Source organism: Sorex araneus, chromosome X (assembly GCF_027595985.1).
Source record: "Sorex araneus isolate mSorAra2 chromosome X, mSorAra2.pri, whole genome shotgun sequence".
Lineage (NCBI taxonomy): Eukaryota > Metazoa > Chordata > Mammalia > Eulipotyphla > Soricidae > Sorex > Sorex araneus.
This window is the reverse complement of record NC_073313.1, coordinates 103355430-103378072: the sequence shown is the minus strand read 5'-3', so window position 1 is coordinate 103378072 and position 22643 is coordinate 103355430. Positions and strand designations below refer to the sequence as shown.

The 22643-nt window shown below is 38.5% G+C and overlaps 1 protein-coding gene across 1 annotated transcript in view; it reads right to left on the bottom strand.

Annotated features, from left to right (window-relative positions):
• The window catches only part of RADX (RPA1 related single stranded DNA binding protein, X-linked), an 82495-nt gene that overhangs the window by 29686 nt on the left and 30166 nt on the right, over positions 1-22643 (bottom strand). The window contains exons 7-11 of the mRNA XM_055121134.1: positions 20601-20705; positions 17220-17387; positions 15952-16112; positions 14406-14581; positions 3574-3647 (exon numbers count right to left, since the gene is read on the bottom strand). Of these exons, the coding sequence (XP_054977109.1) occupies positions 3574-3647; positions 14406-14581; positions 15952-16112; positions 17220-17387; positions 20601-20705 (684 nt within the window). The remainder of the gene's footprint in view (positions 1-3573; positions 3648-14405; positions 14582-15951; positions 16113-17219; positions 17388-20600; positions 20706-22643) is intronic.

Sequence of the window (22643 nt, the reverse complement as noted above, 5' to 3'; positions counted from 1 at the left end):
ATTACAAAAACCAAATGAAATTCATTGTTTTTAAACCTATACCTCATTAAGATACAGGTTAGTTACCTAGAAAAATTATAGTTTCATATAATATAGCATATTATGCATAAAATTATCACTTATTTATGACAATAAGACTTTTTAATAAGAAAAAATTCACATTATCATATTCAGGTTGTAATCATAAAAACAAAGTTGTTCTGTTTTAAAAATACAAAAAAGGGACTAGAGAGACAGTATAGTGGGTGGGGCACTTGCCTTGAATGTGGCTGGCCCAGATTCCTTTCCTGTTACCCATATGGTCTTTCAGGCACACTCAGGAGTGATTCTTGAGTGCAGAGCCAGAGCCAGGACTAAACCCTGAAGCAGGTGTGGCTGCCAAATAAATTTTTTTAAAAAAAGGATTCATTTTGTTTTCTATGTGAATATTGGGATTGGAATTTGTTATTCCAGTTTTGAGAAATTATTTCTTCATAGTAAAACCTTAAGCTTCAATGGACAGTTGGATATTTGGTGATAATGCAATCATTTTCAAAGATGACATGCCACTGACCACAATCTGTACCTCAAAAGAAACAGTTCCATAATACAAAGACAGTCTACAGAATGGGAAACAATATTCACCCAGTATCTATCTGATAAGGGGTTGATATCAAGGATATACAAGGCACTGGCTGAACTCTACATGTAGAAAACATCCAACTCTATCAGAAAATGGGGCGATGAAATGAACAGAAGTTTTCTCAAAGAAGACATCAGAATGGCCAAGACACACATGAAAAATGCTCTTCATCACTAATCATCGGGGAGATGCAGATCAAAACAACAATGAGATATCACCTCACACCACAGAAATTGGCACACATCAAAAAAAAAAAAAAAAAAAAGAAACTGGTGTTGGCATGGATGTGGGGAGAAAGGGACTCTCCTTCACTGCTGGTGGAAATGCCGAATGGTCCAGCCCTTTTGGAAAACAGTATGGATGTTCTCAAAAAATTAGAAACTGAGCTCCCATTTGACCCAGCAATACCACTTCTGGGAATATATCGCGGAAATACAAAAAAGTATAGTAGAAATGACATCTGCACTTGTATATTCATTGTAGCACTTGTATGTTCAATAACCGGAATCTGGAAAAAACCTGAGTGCCCGAGAACAGATGACTGGTTAAAGAAACTTTGGTACATCTAAACAATGGAATACTATGCAGCTGTTCGAAAAGAGGAAGTCATGAAATTTGCATATAATTGGATGAACATGGAAAGTATCATGTTAAGTGAAATGAGTCAGAATTAGAGGGACAGACATAGAAAGATTGCATTCATTTGTGGAATATAAATTAACAGAATGGGAGACTAACAACCAAGAATAGTAGAGACAAGTACCAGGAGGTTTGCTCCACAACTTGAAAGCCGGCCTCACATGCTGGGGGGGAAAAAGGCAGTTTAGATAGAGAAGGGAACACCAAGTAAAGGGTGTTTAGAGGGCCCTCTCAGGATGGGAGATGCGTGCTGAAAGTGGACTATAGACCGAACATTATGGCCATTCAGTACTTGCATTGCAGACTACAACACCTAAAGGAGAGAGAGAGTAAAAGGGAACGTGCCTGCCATAAGGGCGGGGTGGGAGGAATGGGGGGGAATAAGAGGGTTCCTGGGACCATTGGTGGTGGAGAATGGGTGCTGGTGGAGGGATGGGTACTCATTAATTGTATGACTGAAATGTAAGCATGAAAGTTTGTAAGTCTGTAACTGTACCTCATGGTGATTCATTAAAAAATTAAAAAAATTAAATTAAAAAAACAATTCAATTAAGGAGTACTTATTTTTATGTGCTTGCCCTTGCAGAGGGTAACCTGTATTCCTAAAGTGAGACCCCAGTCTAACTTCCAGAGGAAGCAGAAAAGTTCACAATCACAAATTTCTTGGTAGGTTTGTTCTAGCTTATCTACATACTATGGGAAGGAATGACACAAGATTCTTATTTTTGTTTCACCTCACATATAACTAATCCAGGCTGTAAAAGCAGTGAGTATTACTGGAAAACATCAGAAGATAAGGAATAACCTGTAGGTGCCTGGGGAAGATTACATTTGAGAAAAGTTGCTTAAGGCTAGGGAAGACAAGATAGGTAGAAGTTTTGTAGAAAAATCAGTTCATTTTAAAATATCTCAATAGAGAGAACTGATCTTCAGTTGGAAGCTTGCCACTGGGGCAAGGGTGACAGGGATGTTAGGGAAGGGAACACTAGGACAATGGAGGAGGGGAAAGTGCCTGCCACTGAGGTAGGCTGGGTGGTGGGAAGGAAATGGGACTTTGGTGGAGGGTAGTGGTCACTGGTGAAGGGGTTGGAGTTGAAACAATATATGCCTGAAACTCAATAATAAATATCTTTGTAATTTTGTAATTCACGGTGATTCAATTTATTTTTAAAAAGCAATAGACAGTTTCCTATTTGGGGTAGAGCGATAATACAGCCAATAGGGCGCTTGCTTTGCCATGGCTGACGTGGGTTGAATCCCGAAAGCCCATTTGGTCCTTCTCATCCCCAGCAGGGTTAATTCCTGGGTGCAGAGCCAGGAATAACCCCCGAGCATCACTGTGTGTGGACCCAAAACAAAAGTATTCCAGCGTCCTGGGAACCCAGACACATTGTATTTGTGGTGTTCCAGAGCAGGATGTAATATATTCAGAAAAAAATAGAATTTTAAGCTTTCACTGGGTTAATTACGTTCACCATGGTTAATTCCAGTGACCCAAGCATAGATCCAGCTATAACGATTGAAAATGGTAAGGAGTATTTACTATGTTCATATTTAAGTTCCAAAAAGAATTCTGGCAGAGTAGTAACTGAATAAAAGGTAAGGAACAGTAAATCGATGATCACACATAACAACAGAAAGAGTATCTCTGAAAAAAAGTAAAAATTCTCTTGACAAATGAACAAATACGAAACATTTAAAAATCCTTGAAGCACTAAGGAGGAGAATATAACTTTCACAGTTGCCATATTATAATAGTAAAGGAACAACAACTAATAACTACTACAACTACAATTATATTTTAATATAAAATAAAGTAAAAATTAAGCTGTAATAATAATTATTCTGAAGTAGCACTTTTGAAAATATGCAATATTCAGAATTTTATACATATACGTAAAGTGTAAGTCTGTTTATACTTACTTTCATTTTGGGACGATACCAAATTGTTCTAACATTAGAACCAATACCCCCATTTTATTTAGGCACTATGATTTACATTACTCTTAAAAATAGAACTTCAGGTTCACAATGTTCCAACATCACAACTACCACGTATCAGTGTCCCTTCACCAGCTTTCGAGAGATCAAGCACTTTGACAAGGACTAAAGCGAGAATAAATGAAACCAGAAAGAAAACAACTATACATCTATTGAAAGTACTTATGTAATGATAATATAAGACAGAAAATAAAATGTTGGATTTTAAAACAACATTCTGTGTATATATATATATATATATATATATATATTCTGTATATATTAGTTTTCATAAATACGCTAAACTATTATTAATAATAAAAACAACTTACATGTGTAGCAGTTTGGTTGGCCACATTTATCTTCTCTTTCTTCTATAGAAATTTCTGGTTGAGATACAGTAATCCTACAATAAAGTTGAAAAATAGCCATCAGTTATAAAGAAACATGAATGTCAAAGAATTAGTAGCTTCCATTCAGAAATTATTCCAAACCAGACAATTTATATAATATAGAGGTTTAGTTTCATGTGTTGATAAAAATATTTTAAAATTATTAACAAATATCAAATAGAACAAATAAAACAGTTACAAATTCAGTGAAATATTCTTTCAATTAATCAGCTTTATTCAATATTAACTAAAGATGAATATATTTTTATTGTCTATAACAGGACTTTACAAATTAGTTTAAGTGGCTATTTTTATATTTGCTTGATTCAAATATTCTGAGAAACAACCTGGCCTAACTTTACAACTTGATTTAAAAATTTTCTGTAAGACTCAAGCTATTTCAAACCTTCATGCCTAGAACTATGCCACTTTTTCTTTTTTTGGTTAATTCCTATTTATTGTTCAAAATTCATGTCAGGTATTATTTTCTATTAAAAGCCACACTTGATCTACATCCAGTAATCACTACTCCCTGTATAGACTGTTACAGTTGCATGAATAAACACCTATCATTGCATTTATCAGACTGTATTGAAAGTGCAGGTTATCAATCTGTCTTTTCAACTAGATTCTACCATAAACCCTACTGTACATTATTTATTTTATATATTCATATAATAGCTGTTTACTGAACTGAAATAAATAAAGGGGAAACATCTCATTTTGAAGTTTAGATTCTTCAAAATATTAAATTAAACACAAAATATTTAATAAAATATTTTGTCTTTTAAAGATAGTTCTATGTTATGGGTTTTTAGTATATTTCTAAAAATATAAAGCAAACCTGAAATGTATCATGGTAGAATATCATAGCATATTGCTTATTTTATCAGTGGACTTATTGTATCTTATACACAATGGTTTTCATTTCACTACTGGATGTTGATAAAAAGTAGTAGTTTTCATGGATAAAAGTTACATTTATTTATCTATAAGGAGTCAAAATGAAAACATATACCTTTTTTTATTTGGCTACACTCAGTGATGCTCAGGACTTATTCCTGGTTCTGTACTCAGGGGGACTATACATGATATCAAAGATCGAACTAGGGTCAGCAGTTTGCTAGGCAAGTGTTAACTCCTGGACTTTATATGAAACTTTATACTTTATATGAAACTCCATATAAAGATATATTTAAAAATTGTACTTTCAACTTTTTCCGTCCTAGAAAATATTTTTAGAAATAAGAGAACTTAACTAGGAGAAATACCTATAAAATAGTTAAATCAAATTGTTTTGACATTCTTTTTTTTTTTTTTTTGGCTTTTTGGGTCACACCCGGCAATGCACAGGGGTTACTCCTGGCTCTGCACTCAGGAATTACTCCTGGCGGTGCTTCGGGGAAAATATGGGATACTGGGATTCCAACTCGGGTCAGCCGCGTGCAAGGCAACGCCCTACCCGCTGTGCTATCGCTCCAGCCCCAAATTGTTTTGACATTCTTAAGTTGTACAACTGGTACTATTTAAAATTTAAAATGTGGTTATAAGATGATTTTTCATCTTAAATATACTAAAACAGTTTTCCAAACTCTAACACTGCTATTATATTACATAGAATTAAAAAGTGGCTCAGGAGAATTTCACCAGAATATATAATCATACACTGTGTGACTTAAAAGTCCTAAAGGTGAGGGGCTAATGTCTATTGTTTCAATTAATGAAATTGAAAAAGAGATGAAAAACGAGTATAAGAAATATAGGACAACCAAGGACAGAAAGGGGAAAGAGGTCCATAAGAAAAAGAAGCACATGGCTTGTAGTGGCAAAATATAACACAGATTTTTTCAGAGGCTATAAGTTGTATTTTAACTTTGCCTTGTCATTTATTCACTGGAATTAAGTGATGCGGACTCTATAATACATCATTTCTTCCTCTACATTGCACATTTATAATTAATACTACTATTGTAACTCTACAATGTCTTATGAAAATGAATGAAAAGCACATAATATACATATACACAAATATTAATCTTATATTTCAGTGTTCTTCAACCTTTTTCTAGTAGTTGCCCCCTTCTGACTTTGTTTTCTTTCTATGGTGACCATGTCCTACCACATGTCTCTCTTGTCTTAAGCTGTGGTCCCCTTTATGTGATTTTCACCTGTAACCCCATTGTAATATCCTAGAAGTCCACAGGTTACCATATGGTCCCCGGTTAAGAAATTTTATTATTTCTCAACCTCATGTATAAAACTGAGATCGTTATCCTATCTCTTTCTTACGGATAAATTTAGAATCAAATGAGAAAATGTAAGTGATATTTCATTATATACTGCAGTGCTCCAATCTACACAAACAACTGAAGAAATATTTTCAGTGACTTATACCTACAAAAAGAAGAATACTGGGGGCTGGTGCAATAGCACAGCAGGTAGGGCATTTGCCTTGCATGCGGCCCACCTGGGTTTGATTCCCAGCATCCCATATGGTTCCCTAAGCACCACCAGGGGTAATTCCTGAGTGTAAAGCCAAGAGTCACCCCTGAGCATCACCAGGTGTGACCCAAAAAGCAAAAAAAAAAAAAAAAAGCAGAATACCGTACACAAAAAGGACAAGAATATATTATTTGCTAATATAAGCCAATATGAAATAATTTATCATGATAAAAATGTTAAAAATATTGTGATTATTAACTTAAATTATATTTTTTCAGGCAACAAATATTATTTAAATAATTAATCTGGGTTAGACATATAGTACAGGTATTAAGGCCTTTCATATCTTAATGTCTCCTAGCAGACAATTTTCTATACTAAAAGAAAATATAGAAGCAGTAAAACGTCAGAAAAGAGACCTGCAACCTACTCTAATTATCCTTTAGAAATAAAAGTATTTTTAGGGAAAAAGTCCTTTGAGACTTTGACATTATAAAGCTGTACTGAAATAAATGCTTATAGAAAATTTTCCATCAGAAGGAGGCTATACTCACAAAGTAGCATGGAAATACAAGGAGTGATGAAAAGCATCTAAGTAATTAATATGTGGAAAAGCATAAATTGATTCCAGTCATATAAAAAAGACAATTGTAATTACACCTCACACACAAAAAGCAATAAAACAAAAAGTTCACACTTAAACAATTTCAGTAGATTTCTTTCTGAATATTTAAGAAAAATTAAGATATTTGAGGAATGCACAAGTATTTAACATGAAATTATGTAGTTAATTACATAAATAGAAAGCAAGAATTGATACATTCAGTATAAAATTAAAATCATATTCAAGATAAATTTCAGCAAACTTGAATAAGAAGGAAGCTTCTTTAATCTGATCAAAATTAATCACTGATTTCTCAATGATAAAATCCTGATACATTATCTTCTGACATAAAATGAGAAATAAAGCTGAATTCACAGAAATAATAGAATGTAAGCTTCCAGGGAGTTAGGAGACAGGAAGACATGAATAAAAGAGTATAAACTTCAAGAATATAAACTTCTAGTCATGAGTAAATTCTGAGGATAGAGTGGTAACTACATATAACATTACTATAGTTTATACCTCAAAGGGGCTGGAAGTAGAGCTTAAATAGTCTCACCACAAAAATGTAGTAGTTATGTTCAGTGATGAATGTGAAAGCTAATATTGTGGGGTGTTCATTTTGCAATATGCATGTGTATCCATATTATACTGTACATATTGAACTTGAACAATGTTCTATGCCAACTATATCTAAATAAAGCTGTGAAAAAATGATGAGGGAATCACAGATGCTTTTTACCAACAATTCTAAACCACACATTATTAGAGGTCCTAATGTAAAAGAAATAGAAGGCATTTTTTGAAAGGCAGAAATAAACTATAAATATTTTCAGATTACATAATTTTTACTGACAAAAAATTTTAAAACATACAAACTTTTAGAATAAGAGAATTTATCAAGGTTTCTGGATAGAAGCTCAGTATAGAATCAAAACTCCTGCCAAATAGGTCACAGCTATTTAAGAAAGACTAGATTTTAAAAATATCTTATAATCTAAAAATTATTCTGTAATCCAACTGCTTTTATTGGTGTATCAGTATTACAAGTGCTTTAAAAAACTGCTAATCATATACAATTCAAAACAGATAGATATATTTATGTAGGAAAATCCATGCTTAAATTGTTGGTTATCAAATTTAAGCCATAGTATTATGATATAAAACAAAATATTTGTTTTTATTTAATTCCTCATTGTAAATTAATTAAAATTTTTTTGGCTAAGCATGAAAGATTAGAAGGCTTCTAATTTAGGTTAAATGGTCTACAGACAAAACTTACATATTGAAGGTTTTTTGTTCATTTATATTTTATTTATTTTCATTAAAGAGCCATTATTTACAAAATTAGTGGTTAAGGATTTCTGAGGACATTTTTATGGGGTGAATATATTTTGTATATAACAACATTTCATGTTCAAATTTGAAATTTTAATTTGGGACTAGAGAGTTGAATTATAGCCCTCACAAACCTGAATATTACTGGAATTGTGTAACTAATTACATCTTTACTGACCCTTAGAATGTGACCCTAATTGGAAAATAGGTAAATGGGTAATTTAAGATGGGATCATACTGGAGGAAACTATTACCTCAGAGTGGTACCCTACTTTAGTAGATGTAGGATAACATAGCCTCAGTAGTTTAGGTTTATTGGGTTACTCCCGTTACAGTGCTCCTATTCCTCTTTGTTTATTTGTAGCTTCTTTCTTGGTGTTCTGTTGACTTGTAAATAATGTTTTTCTCTTCTCCTTGAGTCCTTTGCATAGTTTATTCAGAGCAAGTCTTTTTTGTATGGACACAGGAAGACTTAACAAATGTTATGCTTTTGTAACCTGGGAGTCATTTGACTCTACATGATATTTTCCTCCAGGGCATCTGTTCTCTTGACCTAAGCCTCTGCTGCCCTTACTTCCTAGCACCCCCAAAGCACGGTCCCGACGTGGGACAAGAAGGACCCAAGGCAAGCAGTGAGTTGTGTGCTACCCTGGCATCGAGATGGGCCTGGCCAAAGTGCCTAATGCTTAACTATAAGTTAAGAGCTTGATCATGGACAAATGATGTCATGATCCAAACAGTGATACTAGATTTGGACCCTGCTAGGGTGAGGAATGATTAATCTGGCCTGAGTGCTGTGGTCTGAGCCTATGGCAAGATGTTGCCAGGAGAGCTGCCTTGCAAGCCTCAATGTATCCCTTGCTATGTCCATACAAAAATAACTAGTATTGAGATGTTAATAAGTTCCTGGACTTAGGAAAAGAAAAAAACCTTAAGAGTGAGGAAGGGCTTTGGAGTGCCCTGCCCTCAGGAAGGGCTTTCTTATGTTGATTTGGCTACCTGGCTGGTTGTAGCCTAGAGGGCAAGGTGAGAGAGACAAGGAGGAGGAGAGAGAGAAGCCAGAGAGAAGCAGCAGTTGAGCAGTAGATCCAGAGAGAGGCCAGAGCTGGGAGTGCGGGAGCTGAGAAAGATTGAAGATTGAATAAACGGTAACTAATCAGCAACTAGCTTGGTCCTCGTTCTTCCTTGGCCTGTCCTTGACCACCGGCCATCCCGATTCAGTCCACACACTGTGGTTCCAGAGCACCGAACGCGGGTGGTGAGACAGAGCCGCCCGGAGTGCCCGAGAGTGCACTCACCCCTCCGCGTTTTTTAGTTTTTTACAGCTGGCGTCCCTGGAGCGGGCAAGAACTACCAACTAAAGGTAAGAATTGCGTTCGGTGCACCCCACTCTAGAAAGTGAGTGGGAGATCAGGATTTTTTTAGTGTGCTGCGGATTAGAATCCTAACAGCAACCACCCACTAAGATGGGGCAGATTCTGGGCCTTCCCAAGATCTTTCATATTTTCTCAAACCAGACTGAACAGGGCAAGCCATTTATGGATTTGATTCAGTGTCTCTCCCGCAGAACAGGAGACCCGGAACTCTGCATTTCCAGAGACCAACTCCGGTCCTGCTTTAAAGTAGTTTATGCAGTTAACCCATGGTTCCCAGACGAAGGAACTCTAGAAAGTAAGATTTGGAAACAAGTTAGGAGAAATGTCTCCAAGGCATCTAAGGAAGGGACTAAGATCCCCGTGGAATTCTGGACTACCTGGGAGATTGTTAATTCTATTCTCCTGTTTTTGAAAAGTGCAGTTGATGTGGAGGAGAATATATGGAATAATACGGCCTCAGCTCCTCCCACACCTAAGTCTCGAAAGGGTTTCCATAGTAAAAATACTTCTGAGGCTGGTGAATATTGCTCTACTTCTAGTGTATTAGATGGAAGTGATGCTGGTTATGAGTCTTCTGCCACTTACTCAGATTCTGAGTCCGAGAGTGACTCAGCCAAGCGGCCTCCAAACCGCTCGGGACATGCTCCCAATCGCCCAGTCCAGGCAGAGAAGAAGCAGCATCCATCTTATCGCAGGTTAAGGATGGATTCTCTCAGTCGTTTCAAACAGGCCTGTGTCTCGTACGGGCCTACATCTCCGTACTGTAGGGAGTATCTTACAGACTGGAGTAAAAAGGCCTAGTGGGTACCTCAAGATTTTCACAGGGTTGCTAAGACGTGCTTAAGCCGTTCTCAGTACTTGGAATGGAGAATGTGGCTCAGCAAGGAGGCCAAGGCAAAGCTTCAAGGCCTACGCCATGCTGGACAAAACTTTTCAGGGATTGAGTTGACTTGTGAGATGTTAACTGGTGAAGGGAAATGGCGCGACCCAGAAAGGCAAGTCACCTTGCCTCGTGCTGTTCTTGCTTATGTCCGTGACGGAGCCCTGCGTGCATGGGAGAAGGTTGATGCAGAAGCAGAATTTAAGGGAAGTTTTACTAAGATTGTCCAGAGAGCCTCAGAACCTTATGCAGACTTTGTAGGAAGATTGATGGAAGCCATAGAAATGCAGGTTGAGGGTAAGGAGACCCAAGAGCTGTTGACTAAACAATTGGCCTTTGAAAATGCTAATGAGGATTGCCAGGCCATTCTGCTCCCTATTAAGGAGAAGGAAGACATATTCGGGTACTTGGAAGCATGCTGGAATGTTGGCTCTGCTAAACATAAGGTGCAGGTCTATGCCTTAGAGAGACAAGCTCAGAAAAGATGTTTTAATTGTGGAAAACCAGGCCACTTTCGTAGAGATTGCAATGCGCCCCCAAGCCGTGCTACGAGAACGCGTCCTGGGCCCTGTCCCAGGTGTAAGAAGGGAAACCACTGGGCCAGAGACTGCAGAGCCAGACTTGCACCTCCCGGGCCCTGTCCCCGGTGTAAGAGAGAAAATCATTGGGCCAGAGATTGTCGCTTTAATTTTGATGTAGTGGGTGACCCCAACTCGGGACACCTGCAAGGGGGCCAGCCCCAGGCCCCGCAAAACCAGGGGATGTTCTCAGTTGCAGCCCCTTTCCCCAGTGTGGAGTTTGAGAGCTCCAATCAGTATAATCGCTGCAGCCAGGGATGGCAGGAAGCGCAGCCTATTTCCTGCCCTGATACAGTTACTACAACCCCTTTTCAGTATAGAACACTGCGGCCTTAAGCCCACCACCTCTGCATTTTCAGTGGGCATATGGAATGTTAAATCAAATACAAAAAGGAGGTATTTTCCTTTTGGTTAGTTAGTGGAGTAGTCAGTGACTTCTGATCATATATATATATATATGATATTATGCATATTGTCAATATATATTGTCCAGCATTTAAAAAATTTGAACCCAACAGTCCTTAGCACACAAGCATATCAAATTAAAACACTGTAAATTTACTAACACCCAAAGATAATAGAGATAATGGCCAGGAGGATCGTTCTGCAGCTTGTAAGCCAACCTCACACGCTGGGGGAAAAGGCAGCTGGGATAGAGAAGGAAACACTAAGTGAGCTTGGACGGCTCACTCAGGATGGGAGATGCGTGCTGAAAGTGGATTGTAGACCAAACACGATGGCCACTTACTACCTATATTGCAAACCATAACACCCCAAAGGAGAGAGAGTAAAAGGGAATATGCCTGCCATAGAGGTGGGGGCAGGATGGGGTGGGGGTGGCGAGAGGGAAACTGGGACCATTGGTGGTGGAGAATGGGCACTGGTGGAGGAATGGGTACTCAATCACTGTATGACTGAAATGTAATCACGAAAGTTTGTAAGTCTGTAACTGTACCTCACGGTGATTCATTAAAAAATATTTATATATAAAAGAAATAAAATTCAAAAGAAGCCACAAAAAACACTATAAATTAAAAAATTCTAATTTTTTTTTTAAAAAAAAAAAAAGGAGGTATTTTCTCAATTGAATGTAGCAGGAAAACTCCTCATTCGAGGAAAAGGCTATGCTTTTGTTTCAACAGATGACAACCCCACTAAGAAACTTTGGATCCCTTTACTTCTTATCAGAAGCAGAATTCAACCACCTGATTTGGATCTCAGACCTCCAGAGTCTCACAACCCTTCAAATTCCAGCTCTGATTGATCGCCAAACTGATTTCAGCTCGGAGTCACAAGGAAAGAAGAGGAGCCAGCGTTAGAGGACCTAGAGCAAAGGCCTCTAGCTCCTTACACATCTAATGAGGTCACGTTAAGACCTTTCCTTATACCCCTCTTTTACAGATTGTGGATTGGACAATACCAGGCCTACATATTTTTAATTAACAATACTTTATTTTTACCCTTTCCTTGGAATTCACAGGTTCCTGAACGAGAAAAAAATGGCTTTTAACAGGAACACCTTTTCATTTCTCTCTAGGATATCCATTCGTATTGGAGCTTCCCTCTGACTCTTTCTATTCACAGGCATGGAGACCAAAACCCCAACTGCGAAAGCCTCTAATAACTTTAAAGTGTTTTTTCTCAAACATAAGCTAGGTTGCACCTATGACTGCCGAGGAACCAGACCAGAGAATGGCTGTATTCCCCTGCTGAAGTTCTCCTGCCAGATGTTGTGATGCTCCTGTTCCAGTGCTCCCTGACTGATCCAGTGCTTCCTGAAATTTGTTGGACTCCTAATAGCTGCTTTCCAGAGACTCATTGCTGCTACCACTACTGCTGCTCTTACAAGGACAACTCTTCAGTTTTGATCCAGAAACTTCATTTCTTCAAACTGTGACTAAATGACTCTTATCATTGGTGACTCTTACCACTCCTGGACAGTGCAGGACAATTGGACTCTTTACGACAAGCACTGCTCTGGACCCAGGGTCGGACTGAAATCTTAGCACAACTAATAAGACTGTATTGTTATTTGAAATTGTGTTATAATTTGGAATTGTTCCTCATTTTCAAATTTTGGTGTTTTTGTAAAAAGAAAAAGGGGGATATGTAGGATAACATAGCCTCAGTAGTTTAGGTTTATTGGGTTATTCCCGTTACAGTGCTCCTATTCCTCTTTGTTTATTTGTAGCTTCTTTCTTGGTGTTCTGTTGACTTGTAAATAATGTTTTTCTCTTCTCCTTGAGTCCTTTGCATAGTTTATTCAGAGCAAGTCCTTTTTGTATGGACACAGGAAGAATTAACAAATGTTATGCTTTTGTAACCTGGGAGTCATTTGACTCTACATGATATTTTCCTCCAGGGCATCTGTTCTCTTGACCTAAGCCTCTGCTGCCCTTACTTCCTAGCACCCCCAAAGCACGGTCCCGACGTGGGACAAGAAGGACCCAAGGCAAGCAGTGAGTTGTGTGCTACCCTGGCATCGAGATGGGCCTGGCCAAAGTGCCTAATGCTTAACTATAAGTTAAGAGCTTGATCATGGACAAATGATGTCATGATCCAAACAGTGATACTAGATTTGGACCCTGCTAGGGTGAGGAATGATTAATCTGGCCTGAGTGCTGTGGTCTGAGCCTATGGCAAGATGTTGCCAGGAGAGCTGCCTTGCAAGCCTCAATGTATCCCTTGCTATGTCCATACAAAAATAACTAGTATTGAGATGTTAATAAGTTCCTGGACTAAGGAAAAGAAAAAAACCTTAAGAGTGAGGAAGGGCTTTGGAGTGCCCTGTCCTCAGGAAGGGCTTTCTTATGTTGATTTGGCTACCTGGCTGGTTGTAGCCTAGAGGGCAAGGTGAGAGAGACAAGGAGGAGGAGAGAGAGAAGCCAGAGAGAAGCAGCAGTTGAGCAGTAGATCCAGAGAGAGGCCAGAGCTGGGAGTGCGGGAGCTGAGAAAGATTGAAGATTGAATAAACGGTAACTAATCAGCAACTAGCTTGGTCCTCGTTCTTCCTTGGCCTGTCCTTGACCACCGGCCGTCCCGATTCAGTCCACACACTGTGGTTCCAGAGCACCGAACGCGGGTGGTGAGACAGAGCCGCCCGGAGTGCCCGAGAGTGCACTTGCCCCTCGGCGAGCTTTAGTTTTTTACATAGTAGGACTGATGTTATTAAAATAGGACATTTGGGCCCAGACATAGACTCAGAGAAAATGTTGTTATGTACAGTTGAAAGCAGAGATTAGGATGATGCCTCTATTAATCCAAGGAATAGCAAAGATTGCCAGTATATCACTAGAACCTATGGGAGAGATATGGAACAGATTCTTCATCAAAATCTTCAGAAGGAACCCACATACTGATAACTCATTCAAAGACTTCTAGCTTCCAGTTCCGTAATTGTGAGATAAGTCATTAATTTTTTAAATGTCAGTTGTATTTTCATGGAAACCATAAAAAACTAACAGAAGAATTAGTATGCCTATTCATTTTATAAGTTAGAGATAAACCAAGAGAAAATGAATATGCTATGTGAGCACATAATACTGATGACTTACAGTAAAGAATTCTGTAATCCTTGCACAATTCTCTTCTTCCTGCTTGGGCTTGAACTTGCACCTATAGCTGGAACAGACTGACATCTCATAGGGCCATCATTTGGCTGCTTTCTATCTCTCCTATACCAACTTTGAGTTTCTCCATCTGCTTTGGATGTTGAAGGCTGATTAGCATCCTAAAACCAAAAATTTAGAGAAAAAATTTAAACTAATTCACGAGATTACCTCCCCCTTTAAAAACTCTAAATATTTAGTTTACCCAATTTTCATTATCTTAAGAATTGTGATAAGGGGCTGGAGTGATAGCACAGTGGGTAGGGCATTTGCCTTGCACGCGACCGACCCGGGTTCGAATCCCAGCATCCCATATGGTCCCCTGAGCACCACCAGGGGTGATTCCTGAGTGCATGAGCCAGGAGTGACCCCTGTGCATCGCTGGGTGTGACCCAAAAAGAAAAAAAAAGAATTGTGATAAAAGTTCATAATTATAACACTGATTTAATGAAGATTATCTCTAAACCATATTCTATAAAATATTCTACCACATTATATTAAAACATTTAAATATTTTAATGAACATAGCACTGTAGTACTGTACTACTGTCATCTTATTGTTCATTGATTTGCTCGAGCGGGCACCAGTAATGTCTCCATTGTGAGACTTGTTACTTTTTTTGGCATATTGAATACGCCATGGGTAGCTTGCCAGGCTCTGACATGCAGGCGGGATACTCTTGTTAGCTTGCCGGGCTCTCCGAGAGGGACAGAGGAATGGAACCCAGGTCGGCTTTGCGCAAGGCAGACGCCCTACCTGCTGTACTATCGCTCCGGTCCTGCATAAAAATACTTATATTATTATAATACAAAAGTTGTATCCAGTGCTCATTTCTATCTGAACCGTAATTGTAGGAATAGTATAAAAAATAAACTGAAGATTAACTAGTCTGGATGGTGACTAGAGTCTAAAAGTGCACTACTCTACTGTAAGTGTCACTACTTCACAGAATCTAGAAAGGATTACCATAATAGTAACATAGGTCAAAGCTTCCTGCAGAATCCTTCTTACAGTTCTGGACTGTATAAAAGATATAAAAACAATGTAATACATGCCATCTGGGAATTTTAGGTAAAGATAATCATGACAGGTGTAAACTTTGCAGAAATTGAAAACAAACTACCAAGTTTTGCGGGAAGAAGTAATAATTGTCTGATGTTTAGTCCAGCCTGTTCCTTACCAAATGACCAGAAGGAAACAAAAGAAACCATAATTTTTTTCTTTTAGGTCTATATCATTAAGAATCAATGCATGTGAAGGGCTGGAGAGATGGCACAGTGGTAGAAGCTCATTTTGCACATGGCTGGCCGGAGTTTAATCCCCAGCATCCCATATGATCTCCTGAACACTACCAGGAGTATCCCCTGAGCATCACCAGATGTGGCCTAAAAACAACAATAACAACAACAATCCCCCCAAAAGAACCAGTACATATGAGTTCTGAATAAAATGTACTCAGCAACAGATGGACCGTTAATTCTGGCATCATACCTGAAGTGTTTCTGATGCACAGGTTCTTTCAGTTTCAACACTATGGGGGATAAACTTTATAACAGTAATTATCCCCTGAATTGCAATTCTCTTTTGTTCCCTATATTGAACATCTTGAATCACCTTCCTCACTTCACTTATAGCTGTCAAGAGCGATTCAACTGCAAAATAATTTCCAAGAAATTGTAAGTTTTCAAGAACAGGAATGATAAAAATAAGTTAGATCTGCAATGTAATTTCACAACATGTAATTATAAGCTATATAAGTTAAATTTGCGAGACTTTTTATTTGTACTTGTATCCCTTTATATAACTTTTGAAATAGGCAAAACATCTTCTTTAGTTAAATTGAGAGTCTTCTAATATAGGGCCCTAATCTGAAAAAGAAATTTTGCATATTGAATATAATTTGCAAATCACATCTCTAAGTGATACTGAATAGAAATACATTTTTTAACACTTTCAACCACATACTATATATTGTTGGTATTAAGAAGCACCAGAGGATGTCAATATTGAGGTGATCATAGGCCAAATACATGAAATATCCCCATAGTTAAAAAATTATTGGGTTGGCTTTATAGTATAGCAGATAGGGCATTTGCCTTGCATGCAGCTGACCCGGGTTTGATCTCCGGCACCCCATATCGACCCCCAAGCCAGCCAGGAATAATTCCGGAGCACAGAGTCAGGAGAAAGCCCTGAGTACTGATAGGTGTTAGCCTCCACCCCCAAATTATTTGTGTTACACTTTCCAAATGTGTTTTCTTAATTATACTGAAAACTAAGATGAGACATTACTGTCAGACTTCTCATGAGTACTTTTTCTATGTACTATTTATTTTGGTATAATTTTTACTTAAATATAGTGTTGGCTGAATTGTGTCAATATACCCACAAGTGTAGGATAATATGTCTACAATATTAGCAAAAAAATGTTTTCATTATCTTGGTGTAATAATATTTAAAGTTTATTTTGGATAGCTTTAGTTTACCTAAGTAATGTCATAGGAGTTGGGGTTACGTAGTAAAGTAGATGTAACTGACATTAAATTAATATATATGTACATTCTCTTCAGTTTAATAAATGTTTCCATCTTCCAATTTAATAAAACAAAAAAATTAAGACTTTAATATTATTATCAGTAGTTCCTGATATACTTTGGTTCACTCACATGAAATAAATGGAAAATGACAACAAAATGAAATAGCATATATGAAACATAGCATATACACATATCATAAAGGGATAAAAATTACATATTTACCTTTAAGAGAACATGTGTACTTAGAAGATATATCCAGTACTGGTGGGTAGGCATAATATCCACCAATAACAGTATAAATATTCATTTCTCCTCTATAGGATTTTTCTTTAAACCACTGAGTAAAACGTCTTACTTTGTCTTCACGGGTATATGCTTGACCTTTATGAGCTTTTTGCAGAAGGAGTAACACACACATAAAAGGTGGGGGGAAGAGAAAAATAGCTTAGTGTAATAAACCATATGGATTATATATATTATATATAGTTTAAATTGATATGTATACTCTCTTGTATCACTGAGGAAAGAAAGTCATGTCTGCTTATTAACCATGAAACAGACAATTATATTTTATATGCATTAAAATATCAGAAAGTAGATCATTCCTAGTCAAAAAGGAAATCAAATATATGAGTTTAAGTGGACTAAAATGGAGCTGTATATGGAATACTTAAAAAACACAGGAAAAAGAAAGGAAGCAATATGGATTTTTTTAACTATCAAAATAGGATCTTCAAACTCTGATGGAGGGAAGTTGACACTTGTGGGATTGGTGTTGGAATATGGAATGCCTCATCTATCAATAACTTTGTAAATCTTGGCTCTTTATTTAAATTAATTCTTTTAAGTAAAAGGAAAAAGAACAATGAAAACATGTGTTAACCTCAGGTAAGCTAAGACTTATTAGAACACTCAAAAATATTTGGGTTAGAGCAACAGCACAGCTGACAGGGCTCTTGACTTGCACGTGGCTGAACTGGGTTCGATCCCTGGCATTCCTGAGCCCCGCCATGAGTGATCGCTGAGCACCGAGCCATAAGTAAGTCCTGTTCATCACTGTTTGTGACCCAAAACCAAAACTAAAACAAAACAAAACAATTAAAAATATTATGTCAGTCTCCCAGAAGACATGGCCTCTTAAGCATCACCAAGGTGGTCCTGATGGTCCTTGGCACAAATAGATCCAAGCAACGTTGCATTCTTGGAAACGAGCACTGAACCACTGACCTATTTGGCTGAATATTGCCAGGAGTAGCCCCTGAGCACCACTTTGGAGTACCCCAAAGTTGTCATTTACATATGACATTATTATAAACTTATTATTACAGATTTACCATTTGATCACTGCCATACCATTGCTCATTGATTTGCACGTGTGGGCACCAATAATGTCTCCATTGTGAGACTTGTTACTGTTTTTGGCATATCGAATATGCCACAGGTAGCTTGCCAGGCTCTGCCGTGCGGGTGAGATACTCTTGGTAGCTTGCCGGGCTCTCAGAGAGGGCCGAACCCAGGTTGGTCGCATGCAAGGCAAACACCATACTCGCTGTGCTATAGTCCAGCCCACCATTTGATATTAGTATTTATAAAATGAAACATTTGACAAAGATGTGTTACCTCCTTCATAGTACCACCCTCCTTTTGACAAATTTTCTAGCTACTATACTATTGCCTTAGCCATTTGGAAAGATTTATCTTGACCCGGCGAGGCACCGGGGTAACCCCTGGCTCTGCATTCAGGAATTACTCCTGGTGGTGCTTGAGGGACCAGAGGGGAGTCTGGGTATCGAACCCGGTTGGCCACGTGCAAGGCAAACACCCTACCTGCTGCACTATAGCTTCAGCCCCGGAAAGATTTATCTTTGTTTTGACTCTATTATCAGAAGAAATACAAATAAACCATATACATGTAATGAGATACTTCTTGCTATGTAAGGAAAATATGAGATTCAGGGATCAAAATCTGATGCATCTTTTGGTTTGCTGAGTGTAGGATATCATTGGTTTGTCCTTTCTCCCTTGCCACTGAGTTTAGGTTTATCTGGTAATAATCTCTAAACTAATTTTAAGACAACATTGGTATGACCTGTTCTCCTTGTCACAAGGAGCTTTGGCATATCGGGTCACACCCATCAAAATGCTCCTGAGTCACTCCCATTCCTTTGTCTATCTGTAACCACTTCTCTATGCTCTCTTCCCCAACCAGTTAATCAACTTTTCCCCTAATAAGACTCTGTTAATTTGTAAGGTCAGACCTTTCTAGGACACTGAACTTGTATTGTAAGTTAATATGCCTTTCTCCTCTCCTTATGTCTTTTGAATAGTTTACTTTAAAGCAATGTGCTTTTTGTATGGACAAAGAAAGACAGTTGTTAATATGCTTTTGTAACATGGAATTTAATTGTCTTCGAATATTATTCACTCCCGGGCATCTGCTTTCTCGGCTTAAGCCTCAGCTGCCCTTACTTCCTAGCACCCCCAAAAGCAGGGTCCCGACGAGGGACGGGACAGACCCAGGGCAAGTGGTGAGTTATGTGCTACCCTGGCATCGAGATGGGCCTGACCAAAGTGCCTAATGCTTAACTATAAGTTAAGAGCTTGGTCATGGACAAATACTGGCATGATCCAAAAGCAATGACGGGACTAGGACTCTGCTAGGGATAAGAAAGACTAATCTGGCCTGAGCACTGTAGTCTGATTTTGAGATGACCCCAAGAGAGCAATTCTATAAGCTTAATGCATCTCTTGCTGTGTCCATACAAAATGATTAATATTATGAATACTTATATGTTAGTTGGACAAGGGGAAGAGAAACACACCCATGGGATTCCACTCTTGGGCGGGTGTCCTGCTGAAAGAGAATCTGTCCTAGAAGAAGCATCCCCTGAGGAAAAGAACTTTACCCCTATTGATTGTGACCACACCTATGTGTAAGCCCCAAATCCTCATGCTTGGGGATTTAACTAGGCTGTAAGAGTGGGCTGGAGGTGAGCTCCAGTGCCAGGTCTCGAGAAGCCAGATTGAGATCCAGATCCAGAGGAGGAGGAGAATGAAGTAGCATGGGGGAAGAAGAAGCATGAGGAGAATCAGAGGATAATAAAGATGGGAATGGAATAAACAGCAACTGAGACCAACCAGTCTGGCCCTTGTTCCTTCCTTTGCCTGCCTTGTCATCGCCATCAACCTCCCCGGGGTGGGGGAAGTGGCTAGAGACTACCGAATGAATGCAGGCAGCTGGAGAGATAGAGCGCCGCTGCCCTGTGCCCGGTAGGTGCCCCCTCTCTCCTCTTTTTTGTGTGTTTACATAGTTGAGTATTAAAAAATACAGTTAGCCAACTTCATATTGTGGCATAAGGCCAAACTCTCTTAACTCTATCAAAAAAATTCTAATACTCTACCTTTTATATCAAAAAAAAATAAAATTAATCATAGACATACCCAGTTCTTGAGTAACAAAATTATTGCCTTGGTTGTTAAAACTCTAGAAACAATATATTACATGGCTAAATACTATTGTTAAGGAATTCATATTATAAGTAAAAATAAAGTTATCATGTTGAATAAAAGTGTCTTACATTTACAATAAAATAAATTACTCACCAGTAGTAAACATTCGACTCTCATTTGTAGTGATGAGGTAAAGCATATTACGAACTTCATTGTTGATTCTAATAACTTTCAATTGTGTGCACACGAAAGATACCACTATAGAATAAGAAATAACTTATGTATTTCAAAGAGAACATAAGATCAGGATCTAGCATTATGCTTCTCAAACTTTAATGAACATAGGAATCAACTGGAACAATTGTTAAATCACAAATTTGGACTCAGTAGTTTGAGTGTGAAGGCTAAGATACCTGTTTTCTAATAAGGTTGTAGGTGAGAGTGGTATTGTAAGTCCTTTTACCACACTTGGAGTAACAGAGATTTAAACCTTGCTTTTCTCTTTACATACAGGATCTAAAACTTTTCCTATACAGAGCGCTATCGCTGCAGCTAACAGAAGTCACTGTTTGAGGTACAGTTGAAGAGTCAAGAATCTAGTCAGGCACAAACTGAGTGTGAACAGTTATCTTCTACAGAGAAAAAAGCATATTTTATTCATAATGTTTTCATGTATTAATTTAATGGTCCTTGAAATCACTTGTACTAGACTAATATAATATCAATTTGAGTTTAGTTATGCAAGTTTTAAAAATATATTTTATGTGTATACCTTAAGCTTTTACCTAGGCCCCTCAGAGGGGACAGGCTGCCTTTCCCTCCCTGCCCCATGCAGAGCCTTGACAGTTGAAGACCTCGGGAACCCAGCCACAGCCATGCTCAAGGCCACTCTCCACACACTTGGACGAGCCTCAAGCATGAAGGGACCAGCAGAGGAACCCAGGTGTGTGGGACCTGGGGCTGAGATCTCCAAGCCAGCTCGGATTGGGACTGGGCCTTCTCCAGCTAGACCCCCCATTTTCCAGTAGCTTGGCAGCCACACCCACAAACTGCCTCTGGCAGCTTGTAATCCCACCGACGGCCAACATCCAGAGACTATAAGACCAAGCTCCCAGAAGAGCCATGTTCTCCCTCTTGGAGAACCTGACAAGCTACCAAGAGTTTATTGCCTTCATGGGAGAGACTTGCAAGCTTCCCGTGGTGTATTCATATACCAAAAACCAGTAAAAGATATATGCATACCTCTCGGAGAGCCTGGCAAGCTACCGAGAGTATCCTGCCCACACAGCAGAGCCTGGCAAGCTACCCGTGGCATATTTGAAATGCCAAAAACAGTATATGCCAAAAATACTATACCTGACCCTGAAAGAGCCTCCAATTGTTGGGAAAGACTAATAAAAAGAAGCTGCTAAAATCTCAGGGCTGACCTTTTGGAAAACAATATGGACGATTCTCAAAAAATTAGAAATTGAGCTTCCATTTGACCCAGCAATACCACTCCTGGGAATATATCCCGGAGAGGCAAAACGGTATAGTAGAGATGGCATATGTATTTCTATGTTCATTGCAGCACTGTTTACAATAGCCAGAATCTGTAAAAAACCAGAGTGCCCCAAAACAGATGACTGGTTAAAGAAACTCTGGTACATCTACACAATGGAATACTATGTAGCTGTCAGAAAACATGAAGTCATGAAATTTGCATATAAATGGATCAACATGGAAAGTATCATGTTGAGTGAAATGAGTCAGAAAGAAAGAGACACATAGAAAGATTGCACTCATATGTGGAATATAATGGAACTGAGAAGTACAAGTTGGCAACGATGCAACTTCTGGCAGATATCTCTCTGGACTTAGTTACTAAAATACTAAATTACAGAAACCCAAAACTGAGAGGCCGATAAGTGTGGTCACTCGACCTCATAGCTCTTCATCCTCAGCAATGGAAAACAAATTATCTAATGCTTCCTTTTCAGCAGGTCTGACTTTAGGGGAGAGACTCTCCAAACAATAATAGTGAGTTTTGTTGAAATATTGTATGCAATCAAAGTGAAAGTAAAGTGAAATTTATTAGTTACACAGGCGGGGGGGGGGTTAGGGTGGGGGGGCTAGGGGCGTGGGGGGTTAGGGGTGTGAGGGGGTGGGGTGGAGCTATACTGGGATTCTTGGTGGTGGAATATGTGCACCGGTGAA